The 15,387-nt window shown below is 33.4% G+C and overlaps 2 protein-coding genes across 2 annotated transcripts in view; one reads left to right on the top strand and one right to left on the bottom strand.

Moving 5' to 3' along the window:
* The window catches only part of LOC106068241 (radial spoke head 10 homolog B-like), a 28,199-nt gene extending 19,661 nt beyond the window's left edge, over positions 1 to 8,538 (bottom strand). The window contains exons 1-8 of the mRNA XM_056029947.1: positions 8,279 to 8,538; positions 7,517 to 7,592; positions 7,201 to 7,269; positions 4,973 to 5,031; positions 4,706 to 4,820; positions 3,789 to 3,995; positions 2,108 to 2,284; positions 944 to 1,085 (exon numbers count right to left, since the gene is read on the bottom strand). Coding sequence (XP_055885922.1) covers positions 944 to 1,085; positions 2,108 to 2,284; positions 3,789 to 3,995; positions 4,706 to 4,820; positions 4,973 to 5,031; positions 7,201 to 7,269; positions 7,517 to 7,592; positions 8,279 to 8,523 — 1,090 coding nt within the window. The 5' untranslated portion in view covers positions 8,524 to 8,538. The remainder of the gene's footprint in view (positions 1 to 943; positions 1,086 to 2,107; positions 2,285 to 3,788; positions 3,996 to 4,705; positions 4,821 to 4,972; positions 5,032 to 7,200; positions 7,270 to 7,516; positions 7,593 to 8,278) is intronic.
* Positions 8,539 to 8,981: 443 nt separating this feature from the next.
* On the top strand, positions 8,982 to 14,955 carry LOC106066529 (integrin beta-1-binding protein 1-like). Its single transcript, XM_056029948.1, has 6 exons — positions 8,982 to 9,210; positions 9,674 to 9,742; positions 10,298 to 10,393; positions 11,082 to 11,177; positions 12,316 to 12,459; positions 13,116 to 14,955. Exons 1-6 carry the CDS (start codon positions 9,136 to 9,138, stop codon positions 13,176 to 13,178), a joined length of 543 nt encoding a protein of 180 aa, XP_055885923.1. The 5' UTR covers positions 8,982 to 9,135; the 3' UTR covers positions 13,179 to 14,955.
* Positions 14,956 to 15,387: the final 432 nt, after the last annotated feature.

Genomic DNA, 15,387 nt, shown 5'->3' with positions numbered 1-15,387 from the left:
AAAGCGATGGGAAGTCTACATAAAAGAATGGAAGAGCCAGCCAATGAAAGAGATTCTATCTAAGGCAAATGACAGAGAAGAATGGAGAAAGACAGTCAACAGATCATGAGTGGTGGCCAAATGGTTCAACAGACTAAGGGATAGGTTATGTTGGTGAGATGAAGGTCATGGAAAAAATAGCCTGCTGCTCCTCTCAGCTGCTCCCACTGCCATGCAGGTTATACTGGGTTGTTGAGATCATCAGGCGGGGTAATTGTGGACATTCTATGAGGAGATGTTTGATAGTTTTGTGAGGATGGAAGCAGTGTCTGCAGTGAGTTACGTTCGTGGAGTTCTTTGTATTTAGATGTTAATTTAAGTACCAATAAAAGATATTTTAGTTTGAATTTGAGTTTTTGGCACATCGGCACAATTTAGGTCATGTCGTGCCCGAAGATGCTTTGGCAGCAATGTTGTTCCTTGAATATTGAATGTAACCTATGTTTATTGAAAAATGTCCTTATATTGGTCAATTTGTCAAGTTTAGGATTAAGTGACATTGTCTACCTCATGATAAATATCAGAAGGAAGTAAATAAAACATTCAATGACAAATACAAACTAGTCATATCTGTGTTTTTGTGAGTAGGTGATCTTCTTATCTTATCTTATCTTACATAATACAGATGTTACTTCAAAAAAGTAGATGATTAGGTTATACAAGTCATGCATCTAGTTATGAATGTTAAACAAGGACTTAAATTCTGCCAAGTCAATGTTTTTTCTGAGCTGGCTCAGGGTATGTTAACTATCTATGTCCTCAATACGACTGGTCCATCTCAGCTCTTTCTTCTTACAAAGGATTGTTTCAGTAAGTTATTGTTTTTAATAAGAGACTCACAAATACAAGTTTCAATCATAGAAAAATGTACAAGATCTGCTCAGGATCTATGTGACCTACTTACCAGCTGGCACTGGAGTTCTGGTTCTGATTTGACTAAGGTCAGGGGAGATAAGCCCGTCAATAGTAAAATCTGGATACTCGACAATATGATCTTTCTCAAACATGCCTTCATAAATTCGCCCATTTTTGAATGTAAATTTTCCCTGAAAAAAAAAACAGATGAAAGTTTAATTAATTATAAAAAAAAAATTGTGGCCTACTGTGATCACATAAGTGTGGCATAAACTGCTTGGGTGTTTAACTGAGGGGCTCAAGTTTGAATCTCAATATAGGCAAATCATTTTTAAATGCACATCACACTTAAGCTAAGATGCGTTTGCTGATTGCCTAAAGACAGCACAGAAACCTTCTTTCAGCTCCTCCCTCCACATGCCCGCAAAAGAGACCAGTGCCCAGAGCAAACTGTAGAAGCATCAAAGACATGCAAGAAAAAAAGCAATGTCTAAATAGTAATTTACTGAATGATAGAAAAATGACAGATGTTTTACTTCCAGTGGGAAGTGGGGTCAAGAGACTAAGTATGCTTGAACTTGGCTTGGCTACCTATGAAGGGGGCTCAAGGCTTGACACCCGACTTAAGCAGAGTTGTGTTTACTGAGCGCCTAAAGGCAGCATGGAAAACATTCTCCCAGATACCCCCTCCCCCCCCCCCCCACAGGTCCACAAATGAGATTTGTGCATGCTATAAGCATGAAAGTAGCACTATATAAAAGCTATACTTTATTTGCTAAATGATAGAACAATTGCAGATGTTTTACTGAATGATAGAACAATTGCAGATGTTTTACTGAATGATAGAACAATGACATATTTTATTGAATGATAGGACAGATGTTTATCTATCTTATGAAAAACAGTCATTACTTCAAAAAGAAGATGATTACATCCTATGTGTGTTCCTAGGTCAATCTAGTCATGCATGTTTAACAGAATGATAGAACAATGACAGATGTTTTGCTGAATGACAGAACAATGACAGATGTTTTACTGAAAGATAGAACAATTGCAGATGTTTTACTGAATGATAGAACAATGACAGATATTTTTCTGAATGACAGAAAAATGACAGATATTTTACTGAATGGTAGAACAATGACAGATGTTTTACTGAATGATAGAACAAGGGCAGTTATTACAAAAAAAAAGTTATCACATTTAGAATTACCTTTCCATGCTTCATATTGTCTTTCCAGCTGCCTTCATATCTGGCACCATTGGCATAGTAAAAAATCCCTTGCCCATGTCTAAGCCCATTGACGAACTCTCCATCGTACATATTACGGAGGGAGTACTGAGAGTGGAGCTTACGTTTCAGGATCCAGATATGTTGTCCAAAGCCATGCTTTTCACACAATGGAAAAAAACCTGGTTAATTATATGGTGACAAGAAAAGTAGGTCATTTCAAAGTTATCCCCCTTACTACTCAATGATTTAACTTATCAGATCTATTTATATTTTAATGATAGAAATAACTTAGCTGGAACAATTATAATTATCTAAATTATCCTAAACGAAACATTTTAGAATTATTTGAAACAAATCTGAACATGTGATAAAAAGTAAAAGTAAAGTTCCCTAAGAGACCTTGCGATCTCTAGGGTAGATGATCTGTTTCTATGGCCCACAGTTAATGAGGGTGTCATATGGCCAGCGCAACAACCAACTGCCTTTACTTTTCCCCAACTAATGTCAAGTACCCAATAGAGCTGGGTGGACTCAAGAGAGGCCTGAAGGTCTCAAAATTAAATATCCCAGCCTTAAACTAGGATTCAAATCCAGGCCCTGCAGCCAAGGGCTTTACCACTCAACCACTGCACCTCTTGATCATGTGGTAAGTGCTTTGAATTGTCATCATAGCTTGCCCCTAGCTCAAACCTTGACTGCTTCCATCCCCTGCTGTCCTGCAGCAGGTTGGGGCTAGATTGTAATTATCTTCATTTCCAAAGGAAAATTTTTAAAAACTTGTGAAACAAGTGTGTAGAAATGCTTCAACACAATTTAAATATAAAATAGTGAAATTCATTTAATAATATTATAATGAATTCATTTAAATCATAGTGAAATTCATTTAATAATATTATAATGAATTCATTTACATCATATTAAAAGTGGTAAAGTTCCCCTTTCAGACCCCGCAGCCAATAGGACAGATAATGTTGTAAAGGTCATCTGTTTCTGTGGCCCACAATTAACAAGGGTGTCATGTAATCAGCACAATGACTAACCGCCTTTACTTTTTTTTCCAACTAGTGTCTGTACCCATTAGAGCTGGGTGGACTCTGCCCTAAAGAACCCAAAATTAAAAATCCCAGTCTTCACCAGGACATGAACTCAGTTTGGAAGCCAAGTGCTTTACCAAGCATTCAAAATTGCATTCTTTATCAAAAGGCCCATACATGACAATGGCCCCAAAACACCCCTATAGAAAGAGAAATACAGAGAGAGCTGCCTGATTTGGAAAGCACTGCATAGTTTATCTCATATATTGGTCTAGTCACCTGGATGCGCCAACATAATAAATGAGAATGAAGAAGAAGAAGAATGAAGAAACATGTAATTTATAAGACAAGATATGATAAAAATTTGAAATACATAATATAGATACAAGATACTTGATTTTGAATAATATGTTATTTTACCTCAGGGGTTCTCAACCTGTGGGTCGCGACCCCCTTGGGGGTTGATTGACGATTTGCCAGGGGTCGCCTAAGACCATCGAAAAATATGGATTGTTTTTGTCTATTCTTCTTTTGCTGTGTGTGTGGGGAGGGGGGTGGGTCGCGGCCGAGTGGGGGATTCTAAAAAGGGGTCGCCGAGCTTAAAAGGTTGAGAACCGCTGTTTTACCTGGATTCCATTTTCCCATTGGCCATTGTATATCTGGTCTCTGTCCAACCATTTCATTGTTCCGTCTCCATGACGAACGTTGTTGAACCACATGCCAATGTAAATATTTCCCGAAGGATACTGCCTGGTTCCCCAGCCGTGTTTGATTCCATTCACCCAGTCCCCATCATAAAACGATTTGCCCTCAGGATCAAAGTCAATTCTACCCTGTAAATGGCATGCACAATATTTATATTATTTTAGGAAGTTCGGTAGATATATAGAGTTGGGCTGGTTTGTTTAATTTTTTTTTTATTTATCAGTAGGCCTACTCGTTAGGCCTAATTAAGATTGTATGAATAACTTATTTATTGCCCTGTTGGGTATAAAAGCTCACAAAGTGTAGTCAAAACATTTTTGTAATATATTTGGTGACAAGAGGTATACATAAAAAGACACACCATAACAACTGCATCAATAAATGAAGACCTCAAATTCCAAGTAAATAAATTAATTTCAATCAACTAATTTCAATCAGAATTTCAGAAACAAACATTAGAATTGGTACTATTTCTTCCCTAGTCCAATTAGAGAATGGAATGGGTTGCCTGAATCAGCCATGAAAACCAGCAACTTAGCAGAGTTTAAGTCATTGATTAACATGCATGGCTAGATTGACACATGAAATGCGTACGACTTGAAATGACATAGAATCTGTAATCTATAAAATAAGAAGATAAGTCAGTGTTATATTCCTGTGACTACATAAGAGCCTATGTTCACAATTATGAGCATTATGGCTCTAGTCAGGAAAACCTATGAACCAGATAAGTGAATTGGCATGCAAAACTATAATATAGTATCTGTAATTAAAAAGATAAAAAAAAATATTAGAGCCCGTCATTTCTATAGAGACTGAATATGCAGAACAGGTTTACCTTGCCATGCTTTTGGCCCATATTCCAGTCTCCGGAGTAACTGACTCGACCTTTAGAACAAATAAATGTTCCAAAACCATGACGAATGCCTTTCAGCACATCACCAGAATAAGTGCTAGAAAGAAACGAGGGCATTAGTTAAAGCAACACATTTTATATCAAACATTGACATGATTAAGTGAAATGATTTTTTGACTAAATATGAGTTTCTAGTTTGATTTCAATTGACCTATTACCATTTTAACTAACTGACTTTTTTTTATATACCTTCCATCAGGCCAAGTGTAGGCTCCTTTTCCTGTGATTTGATTCTCATAGAAATCCCCCTGTGAAGTCAATGGTATTTTGTTATTTACAAATATCAAACAAAAATATGAACAAGATAATTTGTTAGGTCCTAGCCTTCATCCAAAAAAATTTTTTTTTTTAATTTCATTGTTAAATTCACTCATTGATTCAGTATCTACACTAGCAGCTTATATCCCCTTGGAAATAAAATGAAAATGTAATTAGCTTTTATGAGAATTGCCCAGAGTCCAATGGCAAAGTGCTGTTGCAGCCAATGTTGTACTGGAAGTCAAAAGAATAAACTGAAGTAAGATAAGTAATTAGCTTTTTCAATAGGAAAAATATAAAGTTTCGTTTCACTAAAGCAGGGGTGGGCAACCTTTTTCTACCGAGGGCACATAAAAACAAATTGGGGAATGGAGGGCAGCATATATATATGTATATATATATATATAAATATATGATTATGCAACTTTGAAAAATAGGCTAGCTAATTGTGGCCTCGCAAACCTCTTTACGCCCAGCATATTTTACCACAATATCCTTTAATTCACATGTCATCATCATCAAACTCCATTGGAGTGAGGGCTTGAGAGGCTTAAATCCTCTCTTACAAAAGCCCTGGACAGAAACCCTGCTGTCTTGCATAGTGCGTACATGTCACTATACAGGTCAAGAATTTTTGGTTTCCCGATGCGGAGATCAGCAAGTCTGGGGCAGTCAAACAAAATATGATGCACGGTTTCCTCTTCTTCCACGCAAAATTTGTCCATAGCCAAGAGAATTATGAGCCAACAGGAAAAGTGGCCTGTCCTGCACTGTGCTATAATAGCCTGCTCAGGCCTGGACAGCCTCCACCACCTCCAAGTCACTGGTTTTCCTGGCTAGCTCAGGCAACCCATTTCATGCTCTAATAGCACTAGGGAAGGAGGAGCATTTGTACAAATTTGTCCTAGCATATGGGACAAGGAATGTGCCTTTATCTTTGTGTCTTTCAGAGTATTTTATTAAATTTTGTTTTTGTATTTGAATATAGATTTATTTTGTACTTTCAATCCATTTCACTAGAAATAGTTTCACCATTTAGCAAAGAAAATGACAAAACCTGTTTCCACTTGCTTGACTGGAGAAATGGGAAAGCTTTGTTTGAAAAATTTGACATGCACATACACTTCATGTGCAAACATTCCACAGCTATGTTCCACATGTCAAACATAAAGTCTGTCTTTGACTTTTCAGTAGAAATATTAGTAACAAAGTCACAGTCCTTCATATGAATATAACAGTTTCTTCCTTGAGATTCCATATATTCTTCTCAGTAAATAGTCCATACTAAGCCATCGAATACTACTGTGTACCAAACATCTGAATGTTTAGTTTCCAAATCTTCAAGTACTTCTCAGAACTGTCTGTGGTTAAGACCCCTTGCTCTGATAGGTTTGATTACTGAGATACTTTTCTTTATAATCTGTTTAATATTCAACGCAGCTTTGCGTAAACTTTCTCGTTTATAGTTTATGGTTGGGATATTGTTCTTTATTTTTTTATTTTTAAAAATGTTTTTCTCACTCAAATCAAGGGCTCCATGAGTTGTTATACTCGCCATCTTGCTCCAAGCCAACCAAACTCTTTCAACACATTTCTTCATAGCATTGAATAAATACTGGCCTGAGGTTTTGTCTTTCAACTGAAAGTTTCGTAATATTGTCAATAAGAATAATCTTCATTTACTTCTTTAAGAATGACATGTAGAGACAATGTTTCTTGCCTCCTCCTCATGAGTGATAAGAATCAGAAGTTCTATAGTTTCAATAGACATTTAAAATTGTTTATTTTTAATACCTTTGCATTTTTATAGGTATAATCTGTGGGCACACCTAATTTCTGTAGGTGTCTGTGGGCCGAATATAACACTCCGGAGGGCCGCACGTGGACCACGTTCCATAATTTGCCCACCCCTGCACTAGAGTATTCTATTAAAATAATCTCAATATGTGATTGAATTATGTTTACTTTTAGATTTTTTTTCAAACTCTTTTCTTGCAAAATTCACAAGTATTTTAAGGTAAGATAAGGCAAGGTTTATCATTTGTTTTGTAATGCAAGCTATAAAAAAATTGTAATTTAATTGTCATCTTTTTTTTTTACTGTAAATGATCTGAAAGTGAGAAAGTTGTAAATTTCAAAACAAAGATAAAAAGTACAACCTGATAAGTAACTCCGTCTGTCCAGCAATAGGCTCCTTGGCCATGCATAAGCCCATCCATGAATTGGCCCTAAAAAAAAGTACAATAGATAGCGATACAATTTTTTAAAAGGTCAAAAGAATGGTTTAATAGTTGTTTTTTTATTTTACAAAAATTATAAATATAGTAACCATCATAATAAACAAGTTTCAAGGTAGCCAAATATGTTTCTATGATTTTAAAAATATATTTTAAATGTTTATAAATCTATTCACCATTGATAGACTTTAATTGTTAATTCCTTTTTTTAGTTTAAGGGAAAAGTAAATTATCATACCTTGTAAGTATGTCCATCTTTAAATCTTGCTTCACCTTCGCCTTGATAGAGCCCTTTAACTTTTTCACAAGTGCAGCTATTTACACAATTGATTATGATTAGAGAAAAATATATGTACGTTTTTCTTGTTTTTAATTATGAAAAGACAAAAATCATGAATAATGTAATGTATTTAATTTTATAGATTGGTGATTTTTTATCAATAACGTTTTTAAATAATTTTAATGGAAAAATTAAGTGTAAAAAAAAATATTCATTTATTTATTTTGAAATATGATTTGGTAAACTGCTGTAGATGTCATGATTCTGTAAAAGTTTGTTTTTTTCATTTATTGTAAATTTCATAATCTTAGTGAAAACAAAACTTTTTCTATATACAATCATCTCCAAATAATCTTTTGTTCCTGAACTAGTGCAATTAGGTAGGTCATTTAGCTAAAATAAAAACAGTAGTGAGCTTAAGACTGTTACTTGAGGAACAGATATTTCATATTAAATAATTATTCAAAAATTAGATTTGTGTCCATATATCTAGAGTCTAGATCTAGATCATCAAAAGTTAAGTATCATTAACGATTTATAATTGTAAAAATAAAGTTTAAGCGTTTAAGAATCTACTTGAAATATTAAACTAATAAATAGTTCAGAGACTGGATTTAAAAAAAAAATTTTTTTATAAATTTTTAACAATATAGATCTATAAAAATCTATTAGTTAGTTCTGGGTTTTGTTTTCTTTCTATTTTTAAACCTAGTTAGTTACCTTTCTATTATCAGTTCAGATAAAGTTGGTTCATCATAAACAGGTTCTGGAGTTACTTCTTTGGAAATTTTTTCTGATTCCACCACTGATACAGTAGCTTCAGAGACTTGACTCTCAATACTTTCTGAGATAACAGTCAAAATTTCTTCTGTTTTATCAACACTGACTTCGTCGGATTTCTTGTTCAGTTTTCTATCGCTCTTACGACGGTCCTTAGACGCCATGTTTAACGACGGTATAAACATTAGATGCGGGCAAAACAAAAGTCACAGACCTAGATAAAAAAATTTAACTTAAAATACGATTTTAGTAAATGTGTATTATTTAATTACCATTTTAAAAGAAAATATTTTTGTTTAACGAAAAAAAATAACATTAGATCCTTGTTAAACGACATAAAATAATTCTCGTATTTATTTAAAAACATTATTTACTTCTTAAATACAACACTTGCCAGTTTAAAATATATAAATTGAAGTTTACAATGTTTATTAGTTCTAGATCTAGACTCTAGCTCTTTTTTACATACATTTAATTATTGGTGCTTTTTGTGTTGTTGTTGTTGTTTTTTTGGTTCATTAATTTTTTTTTATTCAATTAAGTAAATTATTTTAAGCAAACGGGTCTATCGATGCATCTTTCCTTTTTATCTTGAAAACAAAATACTGGTCTTTTGTTTTGGCACAACTTTTTTATTTCCCATTTCCTTATTTGTAAACTAACCAACTAACCTAGATCTAAATTTACTTTCTTGATCGAATTAATATTTCGATGTATACAGAATAGATCTCTATATAGTTCTAGATCTAATTATCTTTGGTGACGCAGTCCACTTAGATCCATACCAAGATCTAATTATGTTTAAAAAATTGCCCTTGCCTAAGTCGAATCCATATCATAATGGCAGTAAAGAATCAGTGGATAGTCAAATGGTACTCTACAAATAATCATAATAATGAATAATGAAATATTATAAATATATATTAATTATTATATATTATAAATATTATTATATTATAATAAATTATAATTATATACTTTATATAGATACCAATACTGACTATCAGCCTATCTTTAATCTTATTGTAAGATACCAGATCTACAAAGTCTATATAAAATATAATATAGTCACATAGTCAATCATAGTGGGACCCCATGCATGACACGTAGGACATAGTCATCTTCTTTTTGTATCATATTAGATAAGTTTGTGAGAGGGGCATTAAACATACATTACAGTCTCCACCGTGATCTAAAAATAAAATCTAAGGAACATGTATTTGTATCCCAAGTTTTATTTAAAGATTGGTCAAACGGGTTGATTTCAGAACATATATACATACATATATACCTTACTTTCTGCTGTATATATTAGATAAATATGTCTTCCCACAGAGTAATTCAAGTAATGAAAATGACAAGGAAAGAGTTGATAAGATTCTTCATCAAAGAGTACATTTTAAGGTAAAGTACATATTTGTGTTTGTTTGCTGGAGGTGCAGTGACTCAGGGGTAAATTGCTTGGCTTTCAAACCGGGTGTCCCTTGTTTATATCCTGGTGAATCCTGGGATTTTTAATTTCAGGATCTTTGGCCTGAGTCCACCTAGCTCTAATGATTACCTGACACTAGGTAGGGAAAAACAAAGGCAGATGGTCGTTGTGCTGGCCACATGACACCCTCATTAAACCATAGGCTACAGTAACAGATGACCTTTACATCATCTGCCCTGTAGATCACAAGGTCTGAAAGGGGAACTTAACATATATTTTGGGAAGCGTGGTCGAGAGGCCAAGTGCGCTTGAAATTGGCTTGGCTTGGCTACCTATCAAGGGTGCTCGAGGTTCGACACCCGACTGGGGCAGAGTTGTGTTTACTGAGCGCCTGAAGGCAGCACGGAAAAACCTTCAACTAGATACCCCCTCCCTAGTAAAAAAAAACAGTAATTCTAAATTCTACTCAGCAGGTGTAAGGTTAAAGATAAATAAAATACAAATTAATGGAATGTTTCCATTTTAAGGTGTATTACCTGGGTTTGGTGGAACAGATCACTATGACAAGCTCAAAGAAAAGAGACACTGAATCTCAGTTGGTTGATATTATTGAAGAAAATCAGGTAAATGATCATTTAGAAAAACTAATCATAATAAAGTGACTGTTTCAGTTACTTAAAAATCATGTGGTAACTGAATAAATATTTTAGTTATATTTAAAGGCAAACTTTTTCTGCTTGCCACATTGTAAAATTACAAAATAGTTACCTAGCTTTATTATAGTTAGCTGGCTTGATTATAATTATCTACCTTTTTCTGTTATAGTTACCTAACTTTGTTATATAGTTATAGTTACCTAACTTTGTTATATAGTTATAGTTACCTAACTTTGTTATATAGTTATAGTTACCTAACCTTTGTTATATAGTTATAGTTACCTAACCTTTGTTATATAGTTATAGTTACCTAACCTTTGTTATATAGTTATAGTTACCTAACCTTTGTTATATAGTTATAGTTACCTAACTTTGTTATATAGTTATAGTTACCTAACTTTGTTATATAGTTATAGTTACCTAACTTTGTTATATAGTTATAGTTACCTAACTTTGTTATATAGTTATAGTTACCTAACTTTGTTATATAGTTATAGTTACCTAACTTTGTTATATAGTTATAGTTACCTAACTTTGTTATATAGTTATAGTTACCTAACTTTGTTAAACATAACTAAATACTTGTTTTTGTTTTTTTTTCAATTTAAGTTCTTTAGTTAGTTAACCTTATTGATCTACTCTGTCTTTAAATTAGATTGAAGGTAGACTTCAAGTCGCCGCATCAGAAGAGAATAAAGTTGTCATGTTTGTCTCACGGCATGGTATTAAAGTCGTAGATCCGAGTGGACAGGTTGGTAATAGCAAGATTTCTCGATGTGAAATATTCTACAATGACAAATTTTGTTGGACTAATCTTTATGATAGTTACTTATTGTGGTTATTTGTCAGCAACCTTTTAATCATTGTACAATATTTCATCATTGCTCAAGTTTATATACTTCGTTACTTAATCTAAATTGGGTACCTGACATTAGTTTCAAATAGTTAAGGCGGTTGGTCATTGTGCTGGCCACTTGACATCCTCCCTAACCATTGGCCAAAGAAAAATATGACCTTAACATCATCTGCTCTATAGATTGAAAGGTCTGAAAGCTTTACATCATCTGCCCTATAGTTTGAAAGGTCTGAAAGCTTTACATCATCTGCCCTATAGTTTGAAAGGTCTGAAAGCTTTACATCATCTGCCCTATAGTTTGAAAGGTCTGAAAGCTTTACATCATCTGCCCTATAGATTGAAAGGTCTGAAAGCTTTACATCATCTGCCCTATAGTTTGAAAGGTCTGAAAGCTTTACATCATCTGCCCTATAGTTTGAAAGGTCTGAAAGCTTTACATCATCTGCCCTATAGTTTGAAAGGTCTGAAAGGGAACTTTAATTTTTACTTACTTAATCTAAAAAATACATACTTTTATAAATTTAAATACATGTTGAGACTGACAGGTTTTGATATTTGTCCAGCATCAAAAGGTAGTCTTGAGTTAAGATGTGAACCATGGTAACCTTAGAAAACTTAAAGTTTGAAAACCCCAAAATCGAAGGAGACAGTTAAGACCGATGAATGACTTTGACCTGGGCAGTACTGCAAGGGTTATTCAAGAGAATATGAAGATTGCTGCTTACTTGATTGTGGCATATGGCTCATTATATCCTCGACTCATTTGTCAAAGGGGAAATAATTGTCTTCCATGAAATATTTGCAAAAGTAATTTAAAAGAAGAAAAAAAAAGGCCAACAGTTGACCTTTAAAGAAAAGTTTTTGAAAAACTTTGCTTCTTAGAGTGTTATTTTCTCTTAACTCATCCCATTAAAGACAGTACATCCAAATAACTATAAACCAATGGAATCAATGATCTGTAATGCAAGCTAACATTGGGTTTGGTCGTGTATTTAAAGGTATACTTGATGTTGAACCTATATTTACTCTGCAGGAAGTACTTCAGCGTCACCCCCTGCACACCATAGCACAGCTGATACAATACAGTGACGGCTTTAAGAACCAAAACATTGCTGTAAAAATTGGCCAGGTCGGGAAACACACGTGTAAATGTTACATCTTCCAATGTCATTCTGAGGTAAGGATCGCAAACCTAGGTTTATATTTTGTTGTTGATAAGGCAAAGATAAGTGGTTGGTTTGAATACAAATATTTATCATTACAGTGCATTTGTAAAGGAAATAAATTGAAATGTCTTCTTTTTTTTTTTCAGTGATAGACAATTTTACATGCTAGAAATATTTTAATCATGAGAATAGATATTGTCTCACACAACAATTATTATTAAAGAGTTGATATGATCTAGATTCATAACTATGATTTTAAAAATGATTCACTTAAGAATGCAAACTTATAAGACAAGCTAACCCCAAGGGAAAAAAATATTGAGATAGATTTAGTGATCTAAGACAAATTCATTCATTCATTCGTTTTTGCTATTTAAAAAAAGAATTATTTGCTATTCATATTTATGATTTATGCTTGCTCTGGGTGTGGCAAAATATGTAGGTCATAGCTGGGGCTGCAAAGCCGCAGGAATTACTGCATTCCTCATTTATCTTCGGACTCGAAGGACAAGCCTTATTATTATTATGATTTAAACAAATTTACTTAATACGTCAGTAAAACACATTTAAGTACTTGGGGAAATGTCTGTATAAAATTGACCTAATTACACAAATATCCTTTTCCAATGTCCTATTTTTAGTTTACTCATTTGAAATCATCCTTTAGGATCAAGCTCAAGCCATCTGCAACTGTGTCAGAAGAATTTTTGATGCCATCACAACCAAATAGCGAATGGCTGGAAGCATCGATCTCAGAAAAATATTGTAGTGCACCTAATTGAAATACAGAGGGACCAAACAGAATGTAACTCAATGTCTGAGGAAAAAATTATTTATAGTCCTGCCTAGAAATATTGTTTGCTAGGCCAAAACAGAATGGGTACTGCAACATGTCCCAGTGTAAAGGTTCTATGACAAGAGATATTTTGGCTGTGCTAATTATGTTGATTTATCTTTACCGCAATTTTCACCATGTTGTGTCAAGTAGTGAAATCATAATAACTTATTGATTGTAAATAGCTTCCTGTTTAATTTTCTATTTTTTAAATTGGTAGTGACTGTTTTTTTTTGTCAATATTGTTATTTCTCCTGTAGTGCCTTATTCTCAGGAGTGACAAATAGAATCCACACCATCAGGTCATGTAAGGATGTGTCACATCTCTTTTAAGCAAATATTACACTAATGGTAAGATGGAAGCATGTTGGCTGAGTGGTAAAGGGCTTGACTTCCAAACTGAAGGATCCAGGGATCAAATCCAGATGACTGGTATTTTTAATTTTGGGATCTTTAGGGTGCCTCTGAGTCCAACCAGCTCTAATGTTAGTTGGGGAAGATGGTTGGTGGTTGTGTTGATCACATGACACCTTTGTTAAACAAGTGACCTTTACATCATTTGCCCTATAGATGTAAGGTCTGAAAAGGGAAATTTTTTTACTTTAATGATAAGATTTTGTATAATCATTACCATATGTCTTGTGTTCAGAATCTCATCAAAAAACAGATCAAAGGAATACAAAGGGGTTAGCTGTTTAGACCTTTTAGGCATGTTTTAGGAAAAAATTGTTCATGCAGTGAAAGAACTTGTTTTGCTTGATTTAAGTAACTACTATTGTTTGTTAAACATTTAATTTTATTTCAAAATTATTGTACACATCCTAAAGCAGTATATTATTTACTTCAGAAGAATTGTTTCATAGAAATTAAAAGTTTGGAAGGTTAATGGGACAAATATTCAGATTTGAAAACTTAAAATCAGAACTGCTTTATTTTTAATGCATATATTTGGTCTCAATGTGATATCACTAATGTTTAATATTTATTCCATTGTACATATTTATTATTGATAGTATTTCTATACAATTCATTTATTGTGTAAATATGAAATAATTCTTAAATAAAATGTTTATAAAAAAAAAGCATCTGATTTAGAGTTTAAAAAATATACAAAAGTTTATTTTTGACAAGGATTTTTTTTACAGTACAATATTGCATTTCGACAAACAAGTTACATAGATTTGTGTATAAATTACATAAATGGCTTGTAGTGTAACATTCATAGATTGCAAATATGGCATTTTAAAAATAAATGATGTATTAAAAATTATATCACAATCATGATGCTGGCCTTTAAAGCCCTGAATATTCTGTATAATAGGAATAAATAATATAAGAATAAATAATATTGCTGTACAAAATTTGAAAAAGGAATAGCTTTAAAAATATTTTTTTTTAACAATTACTAAAACATATATTGAAGCTTACATTACAAAAAGTACCATATGAAAATATTGATTGCCACAACAATAATCTAGCATAATAGCTTTTATCTCACCAATGTTTTCAAAATCAGATTCTACTTTCAGATGAAAAATACTTTTAAATCTCTATTTTCTTGAATTTCTTCCAAAAATTGCAGAAATATGTTGGGATTAATTTGGGCTAATGTAGTGTTTGACATAGTTGATGACAAAATTGGTTCTTTTTCCTTTATTGGATTTTTTTCTAAATTTGGAATTCCCAATCCTAGATTTCCAGTCCTTCAGCTAGTTTCTGGAGTCTGTCTTAGAGCTATCTTTTTGCCTTTCTTGTTCTAGAGCTACCTTCTGGATTCTCAGTTGTAGAGCTACTTTCTAGATTCCCAGTTTTGCCTTCTGCCTTCCTTGTCAGAGTTACTACATGATTTCCCTGTCCTATAGAGCTACCTACTGTATTCCCTGTTCTAAAGATACTTTCTGGATTCCCTGTCCAAGAGCTATCTTCTAGATTCCTGCTCTAGAGCTTCTACCTGCTTTCGATAACTTAGAGCTATCTTCTGCATTCCCTGTCCTAGAGCTACATTCTGCATTCCCTGTCTAAGAGCTACCTACTACACTCAATATCCAAGAGCTACCTTCTGCATTCCCTATCCTAGAGCTACCTTTTGCATTCCCTGTCCAAG

The sequence above is a fragment of the Biomphalaria glabrata genome, chromosome 5 (assembly GCF_947242115.1).
Source record: "Biomphalaria glabrata chromosome 5, xgBioGlab47.1, whole genome shotgun sequence".
NCBI lineage: Eukaryota > Metazoa > Mollusca > Gastropoda > Planorbidae > Biomphalaria > Biomphalaria glabrata.
This window is presented reverse-complemented; position numbering and strand designations above follow the sequence as displayed.